Source organism: Leuresthes tenuis, unplaced genomic scaffold (assembly GCF_036924035.1).
Source record: "Leuresthes tenuis unplaced genomic scaffold, fLeuTen1.0.hap1 SCAF_6, whole genome shotgun sequence".
NCBI classification, from domain to species: Eukaryota; Metazoa; Chordata; class Actinopteri; order Atheriniformes; family Atherinopsidae; genus Leuresthes; species Leuresthes tenuis.
The window spans coordinates 23,543,085-23,560,831 of NW_027325360.1; the positions used below are offsets into that span (position 1 = coordinate 23,543,085).

Sequence of the window (17,747 nt, forward strand, 5' to 3'; positions counted from 1 at the left end):
CAAATCTGAGGTTTAATATCTGAAAACATTTGGATTTAAAAAATTAGGAAGGAAATTTAACAAAACTGGCCATTTCTAAGATTTATATAGCATTGATTAAATAATGCATTAGTATGATAAATCTGAACTCTCACTTGGTGAGATGACATGGTAAAACCTTGTGACCAAATGAGTCTTAACAAACTTAAGGAACCGCTCAAGTAAGATGCCCAGGCATTGGTGTGTGAGGCAGACTTCAGTATGGTATTTCTACAACGAATCTGTTGCTTCAGACAGCCTTTGCCTAACTGTGCCTCTTGGAAAGTGATAAATACTGTGATATTTGTGATATGATGGAAAGCTCGTCTATTTGTTTCTGTGATATGAAATAATAAGAATACAATCAAATTGATCATAAATGCTTCCCTGGTCTTTTACTTGATGTTTGTATTAAACACTTAACCAATGCTACATTTATACAACTGTTTTTGTTTTCAATTAGTAGTTGAAATATCTATGTCAAACAAATGTTTTGAACTGTATGAAACTACTTTTCGATTAAATCTTTTGTCTTTGAATTGTGTCATACTCTACATTTGCCCCTATATTTAGTGGAACATCATCTAAGTGAGGGATCCACAGCCTGCTACAGTTAGAATTGATATCAGCACAAAAACAGTCATCCCTAAAGATTAGTAGGGAACTTTGTCGTCCTCACTATGGTATGAACAAAACATACTTTTAACATCATGTCCTCCCTTGTGTGTGCTTTACCTAAGTATTGTTATGAAAGTGCATCTCATGTGGATAACATCCCGCTGCCTAGCATGTGTAAATGGGCAACTGGGGACAGAGTCTAGACCTGAATTTCAGACATCTCCAGTGATTCTGAAAACCATCTTGAGCAGCTATACAAGTGAAATACAGATATATGTTAATGTTTATTCGTCATTATCATTATTAATCCAATAATATAGTTCATAGTAATGTAATTCTGCAAAAGCCATGCCTCTGCATAATGAACACTTTTGATGTTGATGCTTCGAGTAAATGTTGCTGATAATACTCCTGAAAACAGGATTTGGATTGGTTTTTACATTTAAGTACTTTGTGGTAAATTAGGCGTATGCATGGTTCTTCACTTCATGAGTCTGACCCATGCAATAGGATTTTTTCAAAGGTAACATTTGTTCATAGCATCACACCCAAGAGCAGATTCATCCAACAGTCAAACTACTTCACTCTCCTTTCACATCTGCCACCATAATTAGGACAAAGTGCTTACAGAGCAGCGACAAATATCAGGATATAAATAAAATGAAGTAACCAAACGAGATGAGAGACTGTTCATAATTGGGTTAGTAATGTCTCTGGCACCGTCTGCTTGGTCATTTCCTCCAATCTCCCCGAGCAACAGGGGATCATACAGGCGACACTGAGACCAGAAGTTATCTTGCGTCTGTGTGACAGACTGCCCTCTACATTCTTTCACCATCCTTAACACCTATTCTGAGACAAGGAAGCCTAAAGGAGTGGCAAGAATCATTATCATATGTACTACAAGAGGCAATTTCACAAATCTTTTAATGATTTGTGACCCTTATGGACAGCAAAACTGTGAACTCATGCACCCATAACTTCTCACTTAATCTGTATTACTCTCATCACAACAGAGCAAGCCACTCTATCAGTAAATGCTAATCTCCTAATTAACAAGCTAATTAGGCAATTACAGCTTTGCAGAAGGATGCCTAAATGAAATATGACAACACAGTCACTTTCTACAGCACCTGTGGGTCTCTTCAGATGTCACAATGAGAAGCATGATGACAAAGTGTTGTCTCTACACTCATAAGTGCTTATTCCTTTGCCTCGCTCAGCTCATTTGTAAAAATATTGTCATTTCATTTAACCTAACTACGGTAAGGAAACAACATGTCAATTTACATATCTGATATGTCAAATAAAACATTTTTATAATAGTTCCTTTTTTTTAACGCCAGAAGTAACAGTGGTTATAGAAGTACAACCTCCTGGTTCTGTAAACATGAATTTGTGAACTATTTCACCCACAGTGTTTTACTGTACAGAGCTGTCACATAAGGAAATGAATTATGTTGACATATGGCTGAAAACAACAGTGAATAGGCCTGCTATGCAATGCAATGAAGAATCATGCACTGCAAGAGAGGAGAGGAGCTGGAGCTGTACCTTTGAGCCCTTTTTGACAGGTATGTAGTGTGACTTGACAGCTCAGTATTTCAATGATAAATGCAGTAGTCCTGGGACTTCCATTCACTAAACTCTAGTGTGTTGCTCCCATGCGTCAAGGTCAAATGAATGAGTAGAACCACGCAAACCACCGAGTCAAACCACATTTTTTCTCACATATGGAATTTCGTTGTAATATTAAGATTTCTGACTTTAGAGTTCATGTAACTTTTGAGATTTATTTCACATCAGTCATGTCCTCAAATCGAATACCGTAATTATTGATGAATGAAACTCCATATATGAGAATGCATAGCTGTCAAATCAAGTACATTCTTAATACTGTACGCTTTCCTTTATTTTGTGACATCTTGGACTCAGTCTTTAGTTTCTGGAATGCAGAGAGGTAACAGCAGGATGGTGTCCTCTCTCCTAAGATCATTTAAAGGTGCACTGTTACTTTTTTATGACTCACTGTATCGTGACTTTAAATTATTTCCTTTTTGGCAAAACTTGCTTTATATTTTGCAGTTTAATCTGGTCACTCAATTCTGACTCATGAAGATGAATCATCCCCTGAGACTCTTCACCACGTCACACTAACCCATAAGCACACAGAATATGTCATAAGAGGACAGATCAGGACAACATCTTAATGGATCCACTTAACTCTGTATTCTAAAGAAGTAAGATGCTTGAATTAATGAGTAGCAAATTATGGGCAATAATAGAAAGTGGAAAAAATTGTGCCTCATTATCAACAATCTTGTTTCTGTCTGTTCTGTGCTGACAAGAGTGAGTTGAAATCGCATTGTATAAGTTAAACAAATGCTGTAACATCACTGTCAAAACAGCATATAATTACTACAAAGAAATAAGGTCAAGAGCTGCCATGTCAGGTATGCTGCTATTTAATAAATGCAATCCTTCAAGTGTTTGGTTTCCTTTTCCTTTTTTCTTTTTCATGTAGTGCAGAAAATAAATTTATTCCCCTTGCTTTTTGCCCAAAACAACATAGAGATGGCTCAAGTGAGGCAGATTGATTCTGTTAATCCTGAGAAACAAAATCATGCTGCATAACAACACAAACCAAACTACCACCACTTTTCACAGGAATGCTAAAGTCCTCTCCACCGTAGTAACTTAAAGTTAGGAATATTATAACTCAGTTTTAATTATTGAGCATCAAGTGCCTCAGAACAAACTGTGCTCCACAAGGATCAAATTTGTCTAGACTCTCAACCCCTTTGGAGCCATTAATGTTCAACCAAAAAAGTCCCATTGAAATTGATATTACATATACTATTTCCCAGGTATACAGCTATTAAACTTTTCTTTAAATAGAAACAGACACACACGATATGGGAAACTTCAAAATGTTGAGAAACAATTTGTTGATTGTTGACGCCTGCAATAGCAATTTAAAATCTTACTTAAAAGAACAACCACAGAAGTGATCGTATGGTTTTATGATTTTATTCAAGGATCAAAACTACATCACAGAATACCTTTTGTATAAAAAGATAAGTATTAAGGGTTTATACCACACCAGCTTTTCTTTGAAAAATGCACTTTATGTAGAACTCCAATACTGGAAAAACCCGTGTACCGCCTGTATCGCCACAAGCTTCAGTCCTGCAATTTTATCATGCAATTTCATTAAATTTGAAACAGTCCTCTCTTTGTCTTTTTTCCCCCTCTTTCCCTCATGAATCCATGATCCACATGCTTACTGTTGATGTACACAGTATATTTGTTGCCTTGCATCCAGCTCAACAACTTGTCTGCTGCCATAGCAACTGCGGAGGAGCACTGAGCAGCGCCGCCTGCTTGTGCAATGGATGTCACTCGTAGCAACGACCAATCAGAAGTTCCTATCCTTCTGTACGAGCAGCGTGAAGATGGAGGGGTGAAGTGGGTGGGTTTTCGGCAACATGCATCTGCCAGCAATAGGACAGACGGATCGTCAGTCTTCGTAGTTCTCGTCTGGGATTGGTCGATGGGCTTTACATCCAATAATATAAACATGTCTACTGCTCGCCTGGCTTGAACCGAGGCTTACAAGCGACTATGCAGTTCTACATCAAACTGTATAAAAACTCTCATTATGTATTTGCCTGTGGTGTTGCAGGGCTAAATCTTTATCATTGATAGAGAATATGCACATAGCTGCACGTGCACGCGTAAGGAAACGAGGATACCCTGCTGCCGCTGCTGCAAGAAAGAGAGAGGGGACTCTGCCGTGCTTTCATCATTATAATCACCATCCTAAGTACTAGCTCTTAACATTTTGTTTTTCGGTGTTCAGGCGAGAAGTGACAAGAATATAGACCCCTCCTCTGCAGGGCGGAGCGTGCATTTTCATCTTGTATTTTGTATCTTTTTTAAAAAAAAATTTCCACCCCTGTACCCTGCTCTGACACGTCTGCACTGAGTGAGTGGCATTGGCACACTGTCAATCGCTCACTACCGCTGCCATCAAACAACATAAAACACACACAGGCAGAGGCTGGAGCTCATAAATTTCAGCAGGGCGAGATATTTTTTGCGCATCGCCTTTATACAACCTTGTATCCTAATTAATTTCGTCTCGCTGTTGCTTTTTTTTTTCCAAGCAGAAATCTCCCAACTTTTTGTACATTTCATAATTTTTTATAGTAACATTTGGACATCGTATGCCACAGATTGTGTGTTTTTTCTTAAATACTGTCAGTTGGCGCTGGAAACATTTCTGCACATTTACTGTTGGCGACACCTGCGAAGCTGAGATTGTTTGATTTGTATACACGTTTTCCACATTGGATAATTTTTGTTTTTGTTGTTGTTGTTGCCGGTGCTTCGCGAGAAGGATTTGGACATTTTCGGGTGGAAATGCGCCGGGATTCTCACGAAGAGCGCCAATAAATGAAAGATCATCAAGGAGCATTACTGTCTACACTACAATCAAATCCCAGAGAAAAGACAGATTGGTGCGAGGATCGGTGCGGGATATGATGGACCGTCAATTCTGATAAAGAAGTTTTCAGAAGGAGAAGAACGATTTATGCGTTTTTCTACAAACAGAGCCACGCGTTTTGGCACTTTGGACCGCGCGTAAAACAACAAGAGGACAGCGAGAACTTGGAAAAGATTTAAGCGAAAACATCTCTACTGCAATTGCTATCCAAAAAAGAAAATATATATATATATATATTTATTTATATATATATATATATATATATTAAAAAAACTGTGTGTGCTCGATTTTTGCGAACAACCACACAGTCGTTCATCTACCCAGTCTACGGCACATGCTATAGCCGATTTCGTATATGAGTTTTTCAATTTGCGTGGCTCAGTGCACAGACTCTTTAGCGGCTACGATGGACGATCAAGCCCGGATCATGCAGTCGATCGGCGGTGTCAGTCTGGCTGGCCACTCGGTGCAAGGAGGCATGGCACTGCCGCCTCCACATGGACACGATGGGACAGACGGAGACGGAAGAAAGCAAGACATTGGTGACATTCTGCATCAAATAATGACCATAACTGATCAAAGTCTGGACGAGGCGCAAGCAAAGTTGGTTGATTTATATGTTTTATTAACTTCGCCCCGCACAAATCGCTGCACGCATCACTGTTGAGATGTGGCCCGATTAACTGAACTCCCCTATGCTTAACAATAGGCTGGAGTGGCTGTAATGATTATCTAAGGTGTAGCCTGTTTGTTGCCTCACAAAGGTTTAACACATGACAAAGTTGTCACAACGGAATTTTATTGAAAGTACCTGTCAGCATGTATCTGAGAGAGGAGGTGCTGTACAGAAAGTTTGTGCGCACTAAAGTCATACATCTGCGAAATTACAACTGGGGTAAAAATCAAGTTGATTTCACTACAGTACAGTTAATGCCTCATTAACTACAATAAATTTTAATTGGGAGTAATATTTATGATTGAATTTCATCGACACTTGCTTCTACTTAACTCTGAAGAAAATAAGCTTTACTGTGTAATGGTAGATGATAACTCCACAAAAGTATTTCGGCTGGAACAGTGAAAGGCACAGTGACAACTTCAGTTAGTTTCTTGATAAATCAGTTTACTTGTTCACAACTGACGTGTGATTTATCAGTGAACTTATTTCAGTATTTTATTTTTTCTTATACTGAAACAGGAAACATGGACTGAACTGTCACAGAATGAAACCAGCTCTCTTCAGCGTTCTCTGTGAAATCAAAGAAAAGACAGGTAAGATTTTTCTGTTAAACATATCCTGATATTATGTGCTAAATTCAGAGAAACACAGAATTTGTTATAGAACTAAAACAATAGCTTATAGGCATTTGTACCTCTTGGTGATCCAGTGGCATCCTACATCCAGGTTATAGGCGACCTCTGGCCAAATAAATCAATCACCCTTTTAAATCTGTCACTGTGCCATGAGGAAACAGTACTGTTGTCTCAGTACAGCAGGTGGATTTAGTTCCCCCCCCAAGATCTTCTCATTTATGCAGGACTGTCTTTTCCAGCACTGGTTGCTTGGATTTAAACTGCAAGTGTGCTCCAGCTTTCAGACACACCACCCTGGCACAGAACAGGATGGGGAAATCCCGTAGCATATGCTGTACACTGCGAAGATCACACAGAATTCATGCTTTGTAACATGACAACAAGTGCCACGGTTTCAAGGAGACTACGCTCTTTATCTATGATTAAGGTGCTGCTGTATGCAGACTTCTTTTTAAAAAATTTTTGGATGGTTAATTCTGGTGAAATTCAGAGAATAGAATATATTTAGAGAAAATTAATTGGAAAAATTTGACTTTGAAGGAATTTGTAAGGATTTTGTCTTTGTGTACTTATGAACAGGGTTAAAAACACTTTTAATGTGCTTGCACATTTATATGAATGAGCCACAACAGAAAATACAGATTATGTTTTTCTTATTTTAGTTATTTTAATTTTATAGGCCTAAATTTGCCATATTAGAATTAGAAATTCATGTTTCTCCATTCTGATTCCCACAATTTACCCTCAATGTTTATGCTATTGGGCATAAAATAAACTACGTCAGTTGAAATTCTGAAATAAAGCCCCCATACATTTTTTATTTCTTTACTTTTTTCTTTTTTAACAGACCAGGGTGAATGTCTTTCTCACTTATGTGACTGCTCTGTTCTAGAATCAAAGAAACTTGTGCTTTGGCACAACTGAAAACATCATTCAAATATTGCTGTACATTGATATTTTTCTTCTAGTATCTATCTATCTATCTATCTATCTATCTATCTATCTATCTATCTATCTATCTATCTATCTATCTATCTATCTATCTATCTATCTATCTATCTATCTATCTATCTATCTATCTATCTATCTATCTATCTATCTATCTATCTATCTATCTATCTATCTATCTATCTATCTATCTATCTATCTATCTATCTATCTATCTATCTATCTATCTATATACATATGTGTGTGTGTGTATTTCTCAGACAAACAAAATAGGAATGTAGATAAAAAACACATTAAGCAAAACCTGATCCCATATCAGTTTTGTGACCTTTGTGCAGTTTATGAGGAAATGAGCTTCTAAGAGATCATAAAACTTTATGAACTTCCTCAACACAGGTGGTGTCCACAGGGACAGGCAGGAGTCCTCTGTCGAGCCAAAGAGCTGTGCTATGTTTGTGCTCCTGTCGAGTTTATGACAGTGAAAGAGTTACAGTTTGAAGACCAAAGATGCAGATAACACATCACACCACATGCCAGATCTGATGAGAACACGTTTTCCAGTGTAGAAGTACTTCTGTGACTGCAGGATGCTGACCTCCTAGGAATAAAAAGAAAAAAGAGGAAAAGAGGATTTAAAAAAAAAAACCCACTGTTCTAAGTCCAAAATTAAAATTTGAAAGTTTCAGCTAAGCTCCTAGGTTTGAGAAAAAAAAAAACAGTTTCAGAAATACAAATTAAAATGAAAGAAACATTTGAAAGAAATGTATGCATAAGAACGTTTGTTCTTGCATAAGAACACACACTTATCGCAAGACACATGGACCGAGTCAGTCCATGTGTCTTGTGATAAGAAGGAGAAGAAGGAACAAGGTTGTGTGTGCGTGTGTGTGTGCATGGTTAACCTGTGGTTTAGAGTCACAGCCTCCCCCTCTTAGCCACTGACAGAGCTCAGCTGGTCTGGTGGCCTTGTTGACCGGCCTGTTTTTTTAGTACACAGTGAGCCTTTCACTGGCTCCTGTGACATTGTTCGCAGGGCTTCCTTGGCCCTTTCATGTCTGTTCAGATGACACATTGGACTCCTGTCTTTTAGTCATGAAACCTACCACTGGCTGAAGATAACTTTTGATGATAAATCTGTAAGCGGACCAAGAATCATCAGCGTAATTACTGTGCACATGCATCATGTTATCAGGACTTATTGTCATGTGTGCTGATGAAAGCGAGATTAAGGTATGCCTTTGTTTGTGATCAAGGTGTATTTTTTATCATTATTTTTCTTTTTATTTGTAGCTTGAAAGTGTTTTTGTACTGATAGTAAGATGTTTTGAGGATCTGTCATGGGGTTTAGAAGTTTATAACACTCTTTTCACTGTTATTGTAGAGCTGCAGCATATTTCTGCATTGCTAATGCCCTGGAAGTATTAATTCACTTTGATATGCTAATTAGAGAGCATTATGCAAGAAATGAGATTAAGTGGCAGCATGAAGTCATTTGCCTGTCACTAAATTGAGTGTTTTTAGCAGGAGGGCCCCCTTATATTTTCTTGGTTTTGCATTTAGATAAGCTAAATGAAAAGTGAGATTCTATTGGCATGTGTTGTTCTTTGTTCTTCAGTGTGTGATATTTTTTCTTTTGGAGTAAATGTAAAACATGGTAGACAAAATGCTCCCATGTCTCAAGACAAAGGATACATTCACATCGTACCTTTTGCCGTGTAGGCTGCATAAGAAGACAGTGAAAGCACTGAGTAAAATTTGCCATGGGTTCAGCGGAGTTTTGCAGTTATTCCTCTGCGCTGGGTTTGTTTTATCCTGCTGGCTACTCCCTTGTCTCACTCTCATGCTTGGAAGAGGGGCTCACAGCAGCACCAGCGGGAGCGGCAAGAATAACAAAGGTGAAAGATTACCTCCATATGGTATTTCTGACCAGGAAAAGAGAGATTCTGTAGCAAGACTCCTCTTTGATGTGAGGTTTAATCAATAGAAAGAGATTACAGAAAACTATTACAGGCTAAATCATGGAGTGCTACAGAGCGGCTTAGCCCTCTCCACAGCTCTCTCAGCTGCAAGGCGCTTCTTCTGGTTGCGTATTGACTTGTTGTTTTCCTGACCTTTGACTCATCAGGTTCAGAAATGGGGGGTCTCGGGAGGTAGGGGAGGGAGGGAATGTGGCAGATCCAGGCTGATAAATGCTGCGATCCAGTGTTTGAAGCAGTGGATTAGGGAGGGACTGCGCTCATAGGTGGAGCAAGTGTCGCCGTTTTGTTGCACATGTTACACTTCGCTTCTGAAAAAAGTGTGACGTGCTTTTATGTATCTGTATTGTTTTGTCTATGTTACATGTGATGTTCAGGTCTGAAACAATGTGTAAACTGAACACAGCTCTGGATGAGCTTGTAATTAACCACATACCAGGCAGACTAAAAGCATTACCTGGAGTAAATAGAGTTAGAGCATTTTTCTTAAATCTTTAGGGAACATTAATTTCAATGTTCTCTGATAAAGTTAATGAGCCTTCTTCATAACCCTTCCTATTGGGTTATCATTATTTATAGAAATAATAATAATAATAATTATTATTCTCATTATTATTATTATTATTATTTATTACATTTTTGTAATCCTTTTTGTCACCGCTGTGGCAGAAATAAAAAGGCATTGAAATAGCTGGCAAACAAATATGCTTTTTATTTTATTTTATTGGGCTTCTTAAAGCCTAAAAAAAGCCTTGGTAAATGCATGACCGAGAACAGAAAGCTATTCAGCATCAGAGACAATTGACTTTGGCTGCTTTTTGTCTCAGGGAGCCCCAGTGATGCGGCTGCAGTGACTAGATAGTGTTGTGCCGAATGGTTCGTGCACAGCTGGGTTCCTGACTGGCTCAATGGCATGGCCACTGCTTCCTCCTCTAAAGCACAAGGGGGACCGGGGAATATGTGGCTATTATCTAAGTAGCTCCCAAATACCCTCCATTTCCCCATCAGCAAAGATGAAAAGAAGGAGAGCTAGACAAAGAGGACTGGAAAAAAAAACAGAAGTATCCATATCAGTTTCATTTGGAAGGGTAAATGCTTTTGTGCTGTGGGGATAGATGTCTCTGCAGCGGTGCTGGCTTGTGTCTGCATTTACAGATCCTCAAATCTGTTTTTTTTTTTTTTTTGCACAATGATCCGGTGCTGTCCCTCCATCTGCACACTGGAGCACACGTTCCCCTCTCCCCCCATCGCTCCAAGCATTTACTGCAGGCTCCTGCGCGATCAACAGCTCATAATTGTTTTTTGCACATACGTTATGCAAATTAGTCTTTATGGCAACTGGCATAACAATTAGCATCCTCCAACAATATTTTAGTAGGTTAATTGCGAAATTTCTGAATTGTACATCTGAGTTGTTAATTAGGCATGACAGAGGTGGTGAAATAGTTATCTTCAGGCGGTGGCAGCCAGCAGAGGCTGCTTTGGATGCAAAGAGGAAGGATTGATTGAAATTAGTTTACAGCAGTAGGAGCATGCCTGTTGGAGACTCTTTGCACACCCTTCTTGCTTTTTGTGGCATCTGTTTGTTGCTGAATACAAAAATATGAATCTGAAGCAGACGGGAAGAAGGTAGATCAAATTATGATTTCCTGTTTAAAGCGATAGAGTAATAATAGAGTAAACACATGTGAGTGATAGAACTTGTCATGCTGTGGCACGTTAGCGAGGACTATGTTATCACATATCATTGAGATTAGACTGTTGTCAAAACTGGAAAAGATCTTTGACCTGCCAGACACACTTAAGGAGAATTTTGAAATATTTTAAAAATACTTTTTAATTACTTTTGTATGTATGTAGAAGTCTTGAGGAATTTCAAAATGACCAAATTTGTGCTGCTTATTTTTTTAATTTTTTCTCAAAAAACATGTTTTGTTCAAGCCCACATTCACTTTTTAATTTTTTTTTTTACATGAACTTTACCCAGACTTTACCCTATGCCATAGAAATGGTTATAAATGTAAGAAAGGTTCAAGCAAAAGACTGGTGCAAACCAAATCCTTTCTCAGTAATGACTCCGCTATTTATAGGGCCCTATTTCATTAGTTCTACTGTTTCAGGGAGGAGTTTTTCTCATGGGACAATACACACCATGATGTCCATTTACTCTGTACACATTACATGTTAACAACAAATGACTATCATTTGTGAGTGCAGTAACTCTGAAAACAATCTTGCATTTGTTCAAGTAACATTTTATGTTTTAAATTTTATGGAAGACTACAACCCTTTTCATTTTTGAGTTGGAGTGTGTTTAATTGTGTACGTGTGGGTGAATATGTGCAAGGGTTACTCCAACAGGTGATGGCATTATAAATTTCATCACCTGTAAATTTGAGCAAGAGATTAGGAAAAAGACTATTTTAAATCTCACTGTGAAAAGTTTGTCACAGTGGCAGTCCATGGCTTGTCAAAGGCAGCGTGGTACATAAACGTCACCTGTGTTTTCCATTGATAGGAAAAGTGAATCTCTGCTACCGTTTCCTCATTAGCAAGCTTGAAATCTGAACCCCTCGTTCCATTGTTCCAGATGCTATTGTTCCACGTTTCATACATTACAATGATGTATCGACGGCAGAAATGGGGAAAAGACTGCAATGCAATGAAATTTTAATCAGCGTCTTCTGCTGCTTTAATAAGGCAAATAATTCTTATTGGCTGCTGTGTTAAGATTTCTAATATTTAATTCATAACAAACCTTGCGTTATTCTGGTATAGCCTTAAGACAAGCTCCACTCTACCGCCTGCTAAAAGGCAACACTGGATGAAGGGGGGTCTAAAAAGAAGTGCACTCTTAGCATTTTTCTTTGCAGTTGTGACATAAAATATCACATTATTTTGGTTGTACTTTTGAAGTTAAGTATTTATTGAATAATTTTCTATCATTGTTTTATTGGAGCCTATGAGAGAGAAAGTGGTGCGCTACTGCTGGTGTTCAGTGGGCAAACACGTCAACACCTCCCTGTATGTAATTCTGTTAGGGGTTAGTCAAGTAAAACCATTTGCTGCACAGACTATCTTTTTGTTTTCTTAAGTCCTTGAAGTTCATTTTTGCGTCTGAAGTAATGGAAAGATGGCAAGGGGCCAGCAGCTAGGTGCTGGCTCATGTTACAGAGAAACTGCGGGCCCTGTTTTCGTCTCTCGTGAAATGGCTTAATTGGTGTCAGAGCCCCAGGGATAAAGGCCTCTTGCTCTGAAACACAGCCACACAGACACTGTCTTCCCTCAAACCAGGAGGAACGGCCGACGTCTGCTGGTGAATGAGGACTAAGCTGTGGCATAACAATACCAAATGATGTTTAGGATGACAGAAATTAATATGCACTTGCTCCCAGAAAACTATGATTAATGATGGCGAGCAGGGGAATGCTGTCCCTCCTTTTGCTCCTCTTTGATGGGGATTGAAAAGCAAAAAAAAGGCTGTTTTTTCTCCTCTTCAGAAGGTGGAGGTCATCCAGAGTACATTACTGCTATTTTTCTCTTGGTTTTTCCTCAAGCAGGCGTCTGGGAAGGGCTGATTGCTTGTAATGAATTTTGGAATGATTCACTAACATTGTGGGCTATTGGACTGTCCTGTGGCATGTGCCTCGAAAGAAGGACAGGACACATATACCTTTACAAAGAAATTCACCCACAGCTGGTAATTTTAGCTGTATTAATGAAGACTCTGAATATAACACTGATTAATATTTATATAAGCCATTTGAACTATAAAAGGAGCACTTCTAATTTTGATGATGGAGTCAATAACTAGCCTTCTATCTGTGCCTTCTTTTCATATGGAATTTCATACACACCCATTGATTTCAAGCCAAATGTGTGAACAAAATGGTGGTGTGCTGTTGCCATGATAATGATCTGTATCTGTTGTGTCCTAGGAGGAGACACATGAATATTTAATTGTGTCTGCTAGAGAGATCCCCAGACCCTTCTGTTCATTTCTTACTTTTTCTAATGTGTTTCCACCCTCCCAGGTACTTCCTCTCTAAGTAATGGAGAATTAAATTGCGCATTAAAATGATATAAATTGCAATGTAAGGGATTTCTGAGGACATTTGTCTCGGCACAATGTGCTCGAAAATTCAAATGGCAAGTTTTGACAACGGACATTCTGCTGACACCGTGTATTTGCCTCACGTTGGCTCCTCAAATAAGCATTTCCTCTGTCAGAGTGATTGATATGTATTAAGCATGCACTTTTTACATCACAGTGCTCTGGAAGATGATGTGGGTGCAAGGATATGAGTTTTAAACAGTGAATGAGCTCCCCTCATATTGATCTATTTGTGTTGCCAGAGTGGCAGGTGCTATACGAAGACTGTGTCAGCTTTGATTGTTTGTGTCAGTGATCCGAGCCGACACTGAGCTCCCTTACTGTTCGTCACTGCACTTGCTTCCTCTTGATGAATGGCAGCACACTGCTCGGATCCTTAAAAAAAAAAAGAAAAAGAAAAAAATCAACAACTCATGACTATCTATATTGCCATCTCACCGACCCTCTGAATCAACACTGGATTTCAGAAAACAGCTATCACAATTTTTTAATTCACAATTGTGAGACATACCTTTGATTTCCAAAGGGATTGTTTTTTCACTCTCAATACAATTATGTAAAAGCTTTCTGTGGCTTGCTGAGGGACAGGAGGTGGGTTTTTTTCTCCTTCTCTAAATATGCAAGTTTTGTTTCTAACCTGTGTGTGTGTGTTGGCAGGCATACTAGGGTACAGCGTGAAGGTGAGCCCCTGTAAGTATGCAGATCACGGCGGGCCTTGCACGGGTGCTGAAGGAGAGCATGGAGTGGCAGAGTTAATTTATTTAATGACTGAGCGTCTTATATCTCCCCAGCCCTGATTAGAATCCATGCTTGATGAGGGAAGCGATAGAGGGGTGTGCGCTGCCTCTAGGCCTCAGCACGTACATTCATGGTTTTCTTTCTCTAGTGACTATTTCCCTACCCCCAATCCCATTGCTTGTGCAGTAAAATAAAAAAGACAGAAAAAGGAATAGTGCAGCACCAAATGGGAAAAATTCCACTTCTGTCTGTTGTCATATTCTGTGATTATGTCAGTACACGTGATCATTTTGTTACACACTGACAAGAAATGACGCTCTGAGGCTGATTAAATGCACACATTTGTGTGTGTGTGTGTGTGTGTGTGTGACGTGCTCCTTGATAAAGACGAAGTGCTGTGGAGCTGTATGAACGTGGGAAAGCCAAACAGAGTGTGTCACTTTGGCAGTACGGGCTGTCAGCATTGGGGAGCTGCAGTTGTAAAAACCATGACCTTCCTCTTTGCCAGCATGTCTCTCGCAGAGCCAAAGCACTGCCCCGTAGATCAGGGCTGGCTCTGGGAGGGAATACAAACACAGAGAAAGGACAGACAGTAAAAAAAAAAAGCAGAAAGAGCCATAATTGTAGAGAGGGTAAGGTGGGGAGCCTGGTTGAAGTAATGAAATACTTCTCGCAGCTATCATGACTGAGAAAGTGAGGGAGGGAAAGCGAATGGACCAGCAAAGAGGGGAGAAATACTCCTCGGCTTCTAACATTTCCATGAGCCATCATCAGTAATGCCGCAGCAGCCTCACAAACCAGAAATTATTTCTTCAGGCGTCGCTGTCAAGTGTTATTCAAATAACACCAGCCTCACATTTGAATAACAGCCGACATTTTGAATTAATTAATCAGACAAGATAGTCTGGGCCTTTTCTCATTAGTCTACAGGTCAGGCTGGGGAAGATATATGCGCTGGTGATGATATACTTGTCTTTAATAATGATTTATGGAGATTTTGGTTTGTACTCGATTTGTCAAAAGGCCTGGTAGTAAAAAAGCAGAACAGTGTATGTTTCATTACCTTATCTTTGATATGTTCCATGATGGTGAAAGATACAATCCTGCTGTTTAGATGCACAGGAAGCTCTTTTACGCTCACTCTTCTTGACTCAAGATACACACACAGAGACACACATTTAATCTCCCCTCATACTGTAGAGCTCTCCCATTTTACTTTTCCTATGCAATTAGGCGAGGGCTGTAAATTATAACTGTGCCGTACTTTAATTATCACAGTGTAAAAATAGAGTTCCTGTCTTTGAGAGGATTTCATTAACTTACTCGATATCCCATGTCAGCTCAGAGAATCAAACGATTGCAGTATGGTTTGTATTTGACATGCTCCAAACAGCGTGTATTATTTTCTTATATACTGTGAACAGTATTAGAGTTGAGGTTTACATACGAAAATATACTCTGTACTTTCATGACTATAATTGTCGATCACCATCAGCATTTGCCAGCTCGTTTGATATTTCATTTGGCGTTCATACAGTATAGGGTGGTGTGTGTAGTCATGTAGGTGTAAATTACATTTTTTAAATGATAACTAGTGTTAATGAGTAGCGTCACCTGCTTTATGGGGTGTTAGATATAAATGAACACATTGTTTACCAGCTATTATATATGTATTTTTTTTAATTGTGAATGAAATTGCAGTGCAGTATGCATCTGTGATTTTATGTGTGCGTATGTGTGTGTGTGTGTGTGTGTGTGTGTGTGTGTATCAGAGAGTGTCAGGAAGCTATGAGCTGTTGCCATTCCGGTGAGCAGCCCACACAAAATGCACCAACACCAGTGTGACAAAACATTCAAATAAATTGCTGTCAGGCTGCCGAAACACCAAGTGCAGCGATTTTTATCTGACATGTGGAAGACCCAGACATGCAGTCCTGACAAGTAACGCCAGAGCACCTGTGAGAGACGAGCGATAAAAATCAGAACGTGCCTGATCCTCGACATAACAATACCTATCATTACTTGATATTATTACTCTTCTTTAAGAGAGAGCTCCAGATGGAAAGATAGCAGAAACGGTTTGTTTTTTAATTTTTTTTTTTTAAGTCAGGATAATAAATGATTTTCGTCCCATTGTTTGTGAAGATGCAAACAAGTTTAGATTCAATTATGCTGTCTGAATGCATAACAACAAGCATTAAACTGGCTTTTATAATCATGCAGAATTGTTTATTGCTCAGAGAAAACTGCAAGTCTGACATTTATCGTGAAGAGTCACTATTCACAAGTGTATATAAATATATATATCTATGTATACATGTGAGTTTTTTTGTTTTATAATTTTTTTCATTGAGACGCTCTTTTATAATTGCAATTTGTCCCGTCCGTTATTTTAAATCGCTAATGATAAATTCTGTTTCCTTCAAGTTTAAACTGAATTTGTGCAAAATCAAAATCAATCATGACACAGATGGGCTTTGTAGTACTGTTCCAAGGAACATGGAGACACAAATGTATAATATATAGTCTCTGTCGCTTCACTTGTTTTCCTTGAAAATTGACTCAGTAATTCTGAAATCCAATTTAGAAGTGTTAGAAAAAACTCAGAGACAAAGGACTCGCTGTGGAATGTGCCATCCATTCTCTACTGTATTGTTATTTTCTCCCTTATAGGTTACTAATGAGGAATCGGCCCTCATTATGATTTTAAGGATGAGAGAGGAAAGCTTTTAATTAATGATATGTAAATGGTTCTGAATTGATTATGTTAGAATATCAAGAGAGATGGGTAGAAGCTGTGGTGTAATATATTTTAATTAAGAATTAATTAAAAATGATGGCAATTTTATAGAGGCTCAAAGAAAATAGAAGAATTTATTCTCTGTCACAAGTAAATCAGCTCTTGATTAAATAAACAGACACATGCTGAATTCATTGAATAGTTATATTTATACTTTGCCAGAATGAATTATCCTGAATATTAAAAAAAATTGTGCGGTTTGTCAGTGGTCGACCACAAGGTGGGTTCTCTGGGGTTAATGGTGATTTATCTCATTCCTAATTCATGAGATCTTCCTGGTCTGTGTTAGGTGGATCAATAAAGCTGTGTTTCCTTTTTGAATTCAGTGTCTACGATTAGATTTGCAACATGGAACACAATTATAAGTAAGACATGAATGCGTGTTTTTATCTCTTGTGGCAAGTGTATGCGCACTCCCAAAAGATATCAATCTGTATACAAGGTAAAAAGATTTGTTTGAAAAAGATGAGTTGAGACGAGACGTGGACCCTAGTTAACCTTTTTAATTGCAATCTGCTTTCTTTCATTCATTCTTCAGGGCACAGAGAAGCAGAAGACGTTAGGTGCATTAATAGTCTGCTCCGCTATTAAAGGGAGAGAGGTCTTTGTTTTCTGCTAACGGTGGCATACATGCTCTGTGCTATACTCCGCGATCAATGGCAGAGAGGCTGATATCACAGCACTCGGAGCAGGCGTAGCTCAGGGGGGAGG

At 38.7% G+C, this 17,747-nt stretch overlaps 1 protein-coding gene across 6 annotated transcripts in view; it reads left to right on the forward strand.

The window, feature by feature from the left end:
* The first annotated feature begins 4,257 nt into the window (after nt 1–4,257).
* Nucleotides 4,258–17,747, forward strand: part of pbx3b (pre-B-cell leukemia homeobox 3b) — a 54,837-nt gene continuing 41,347 nt past the window's right edge. For all 6 annotated transcript variants that reach the window (XM_072388329.1, XM_072388330.1, XM_072388331.1 and 3 more), the window contains exons 1-2: nt 4,258–5,749; nt 6,345–6,418. In XM_072388329.1, coding sequence (XP_072244430.1) covers nt 5,502–5,749; nt 6,345–6,418 — 322 coding nt within the window. In that variant the 5' untranslated portion in view covers nt 4,258–5,501. The remainder of the gene's footprint in view (nt 5,750–6,344; nt 6,419–17,747) is intronic.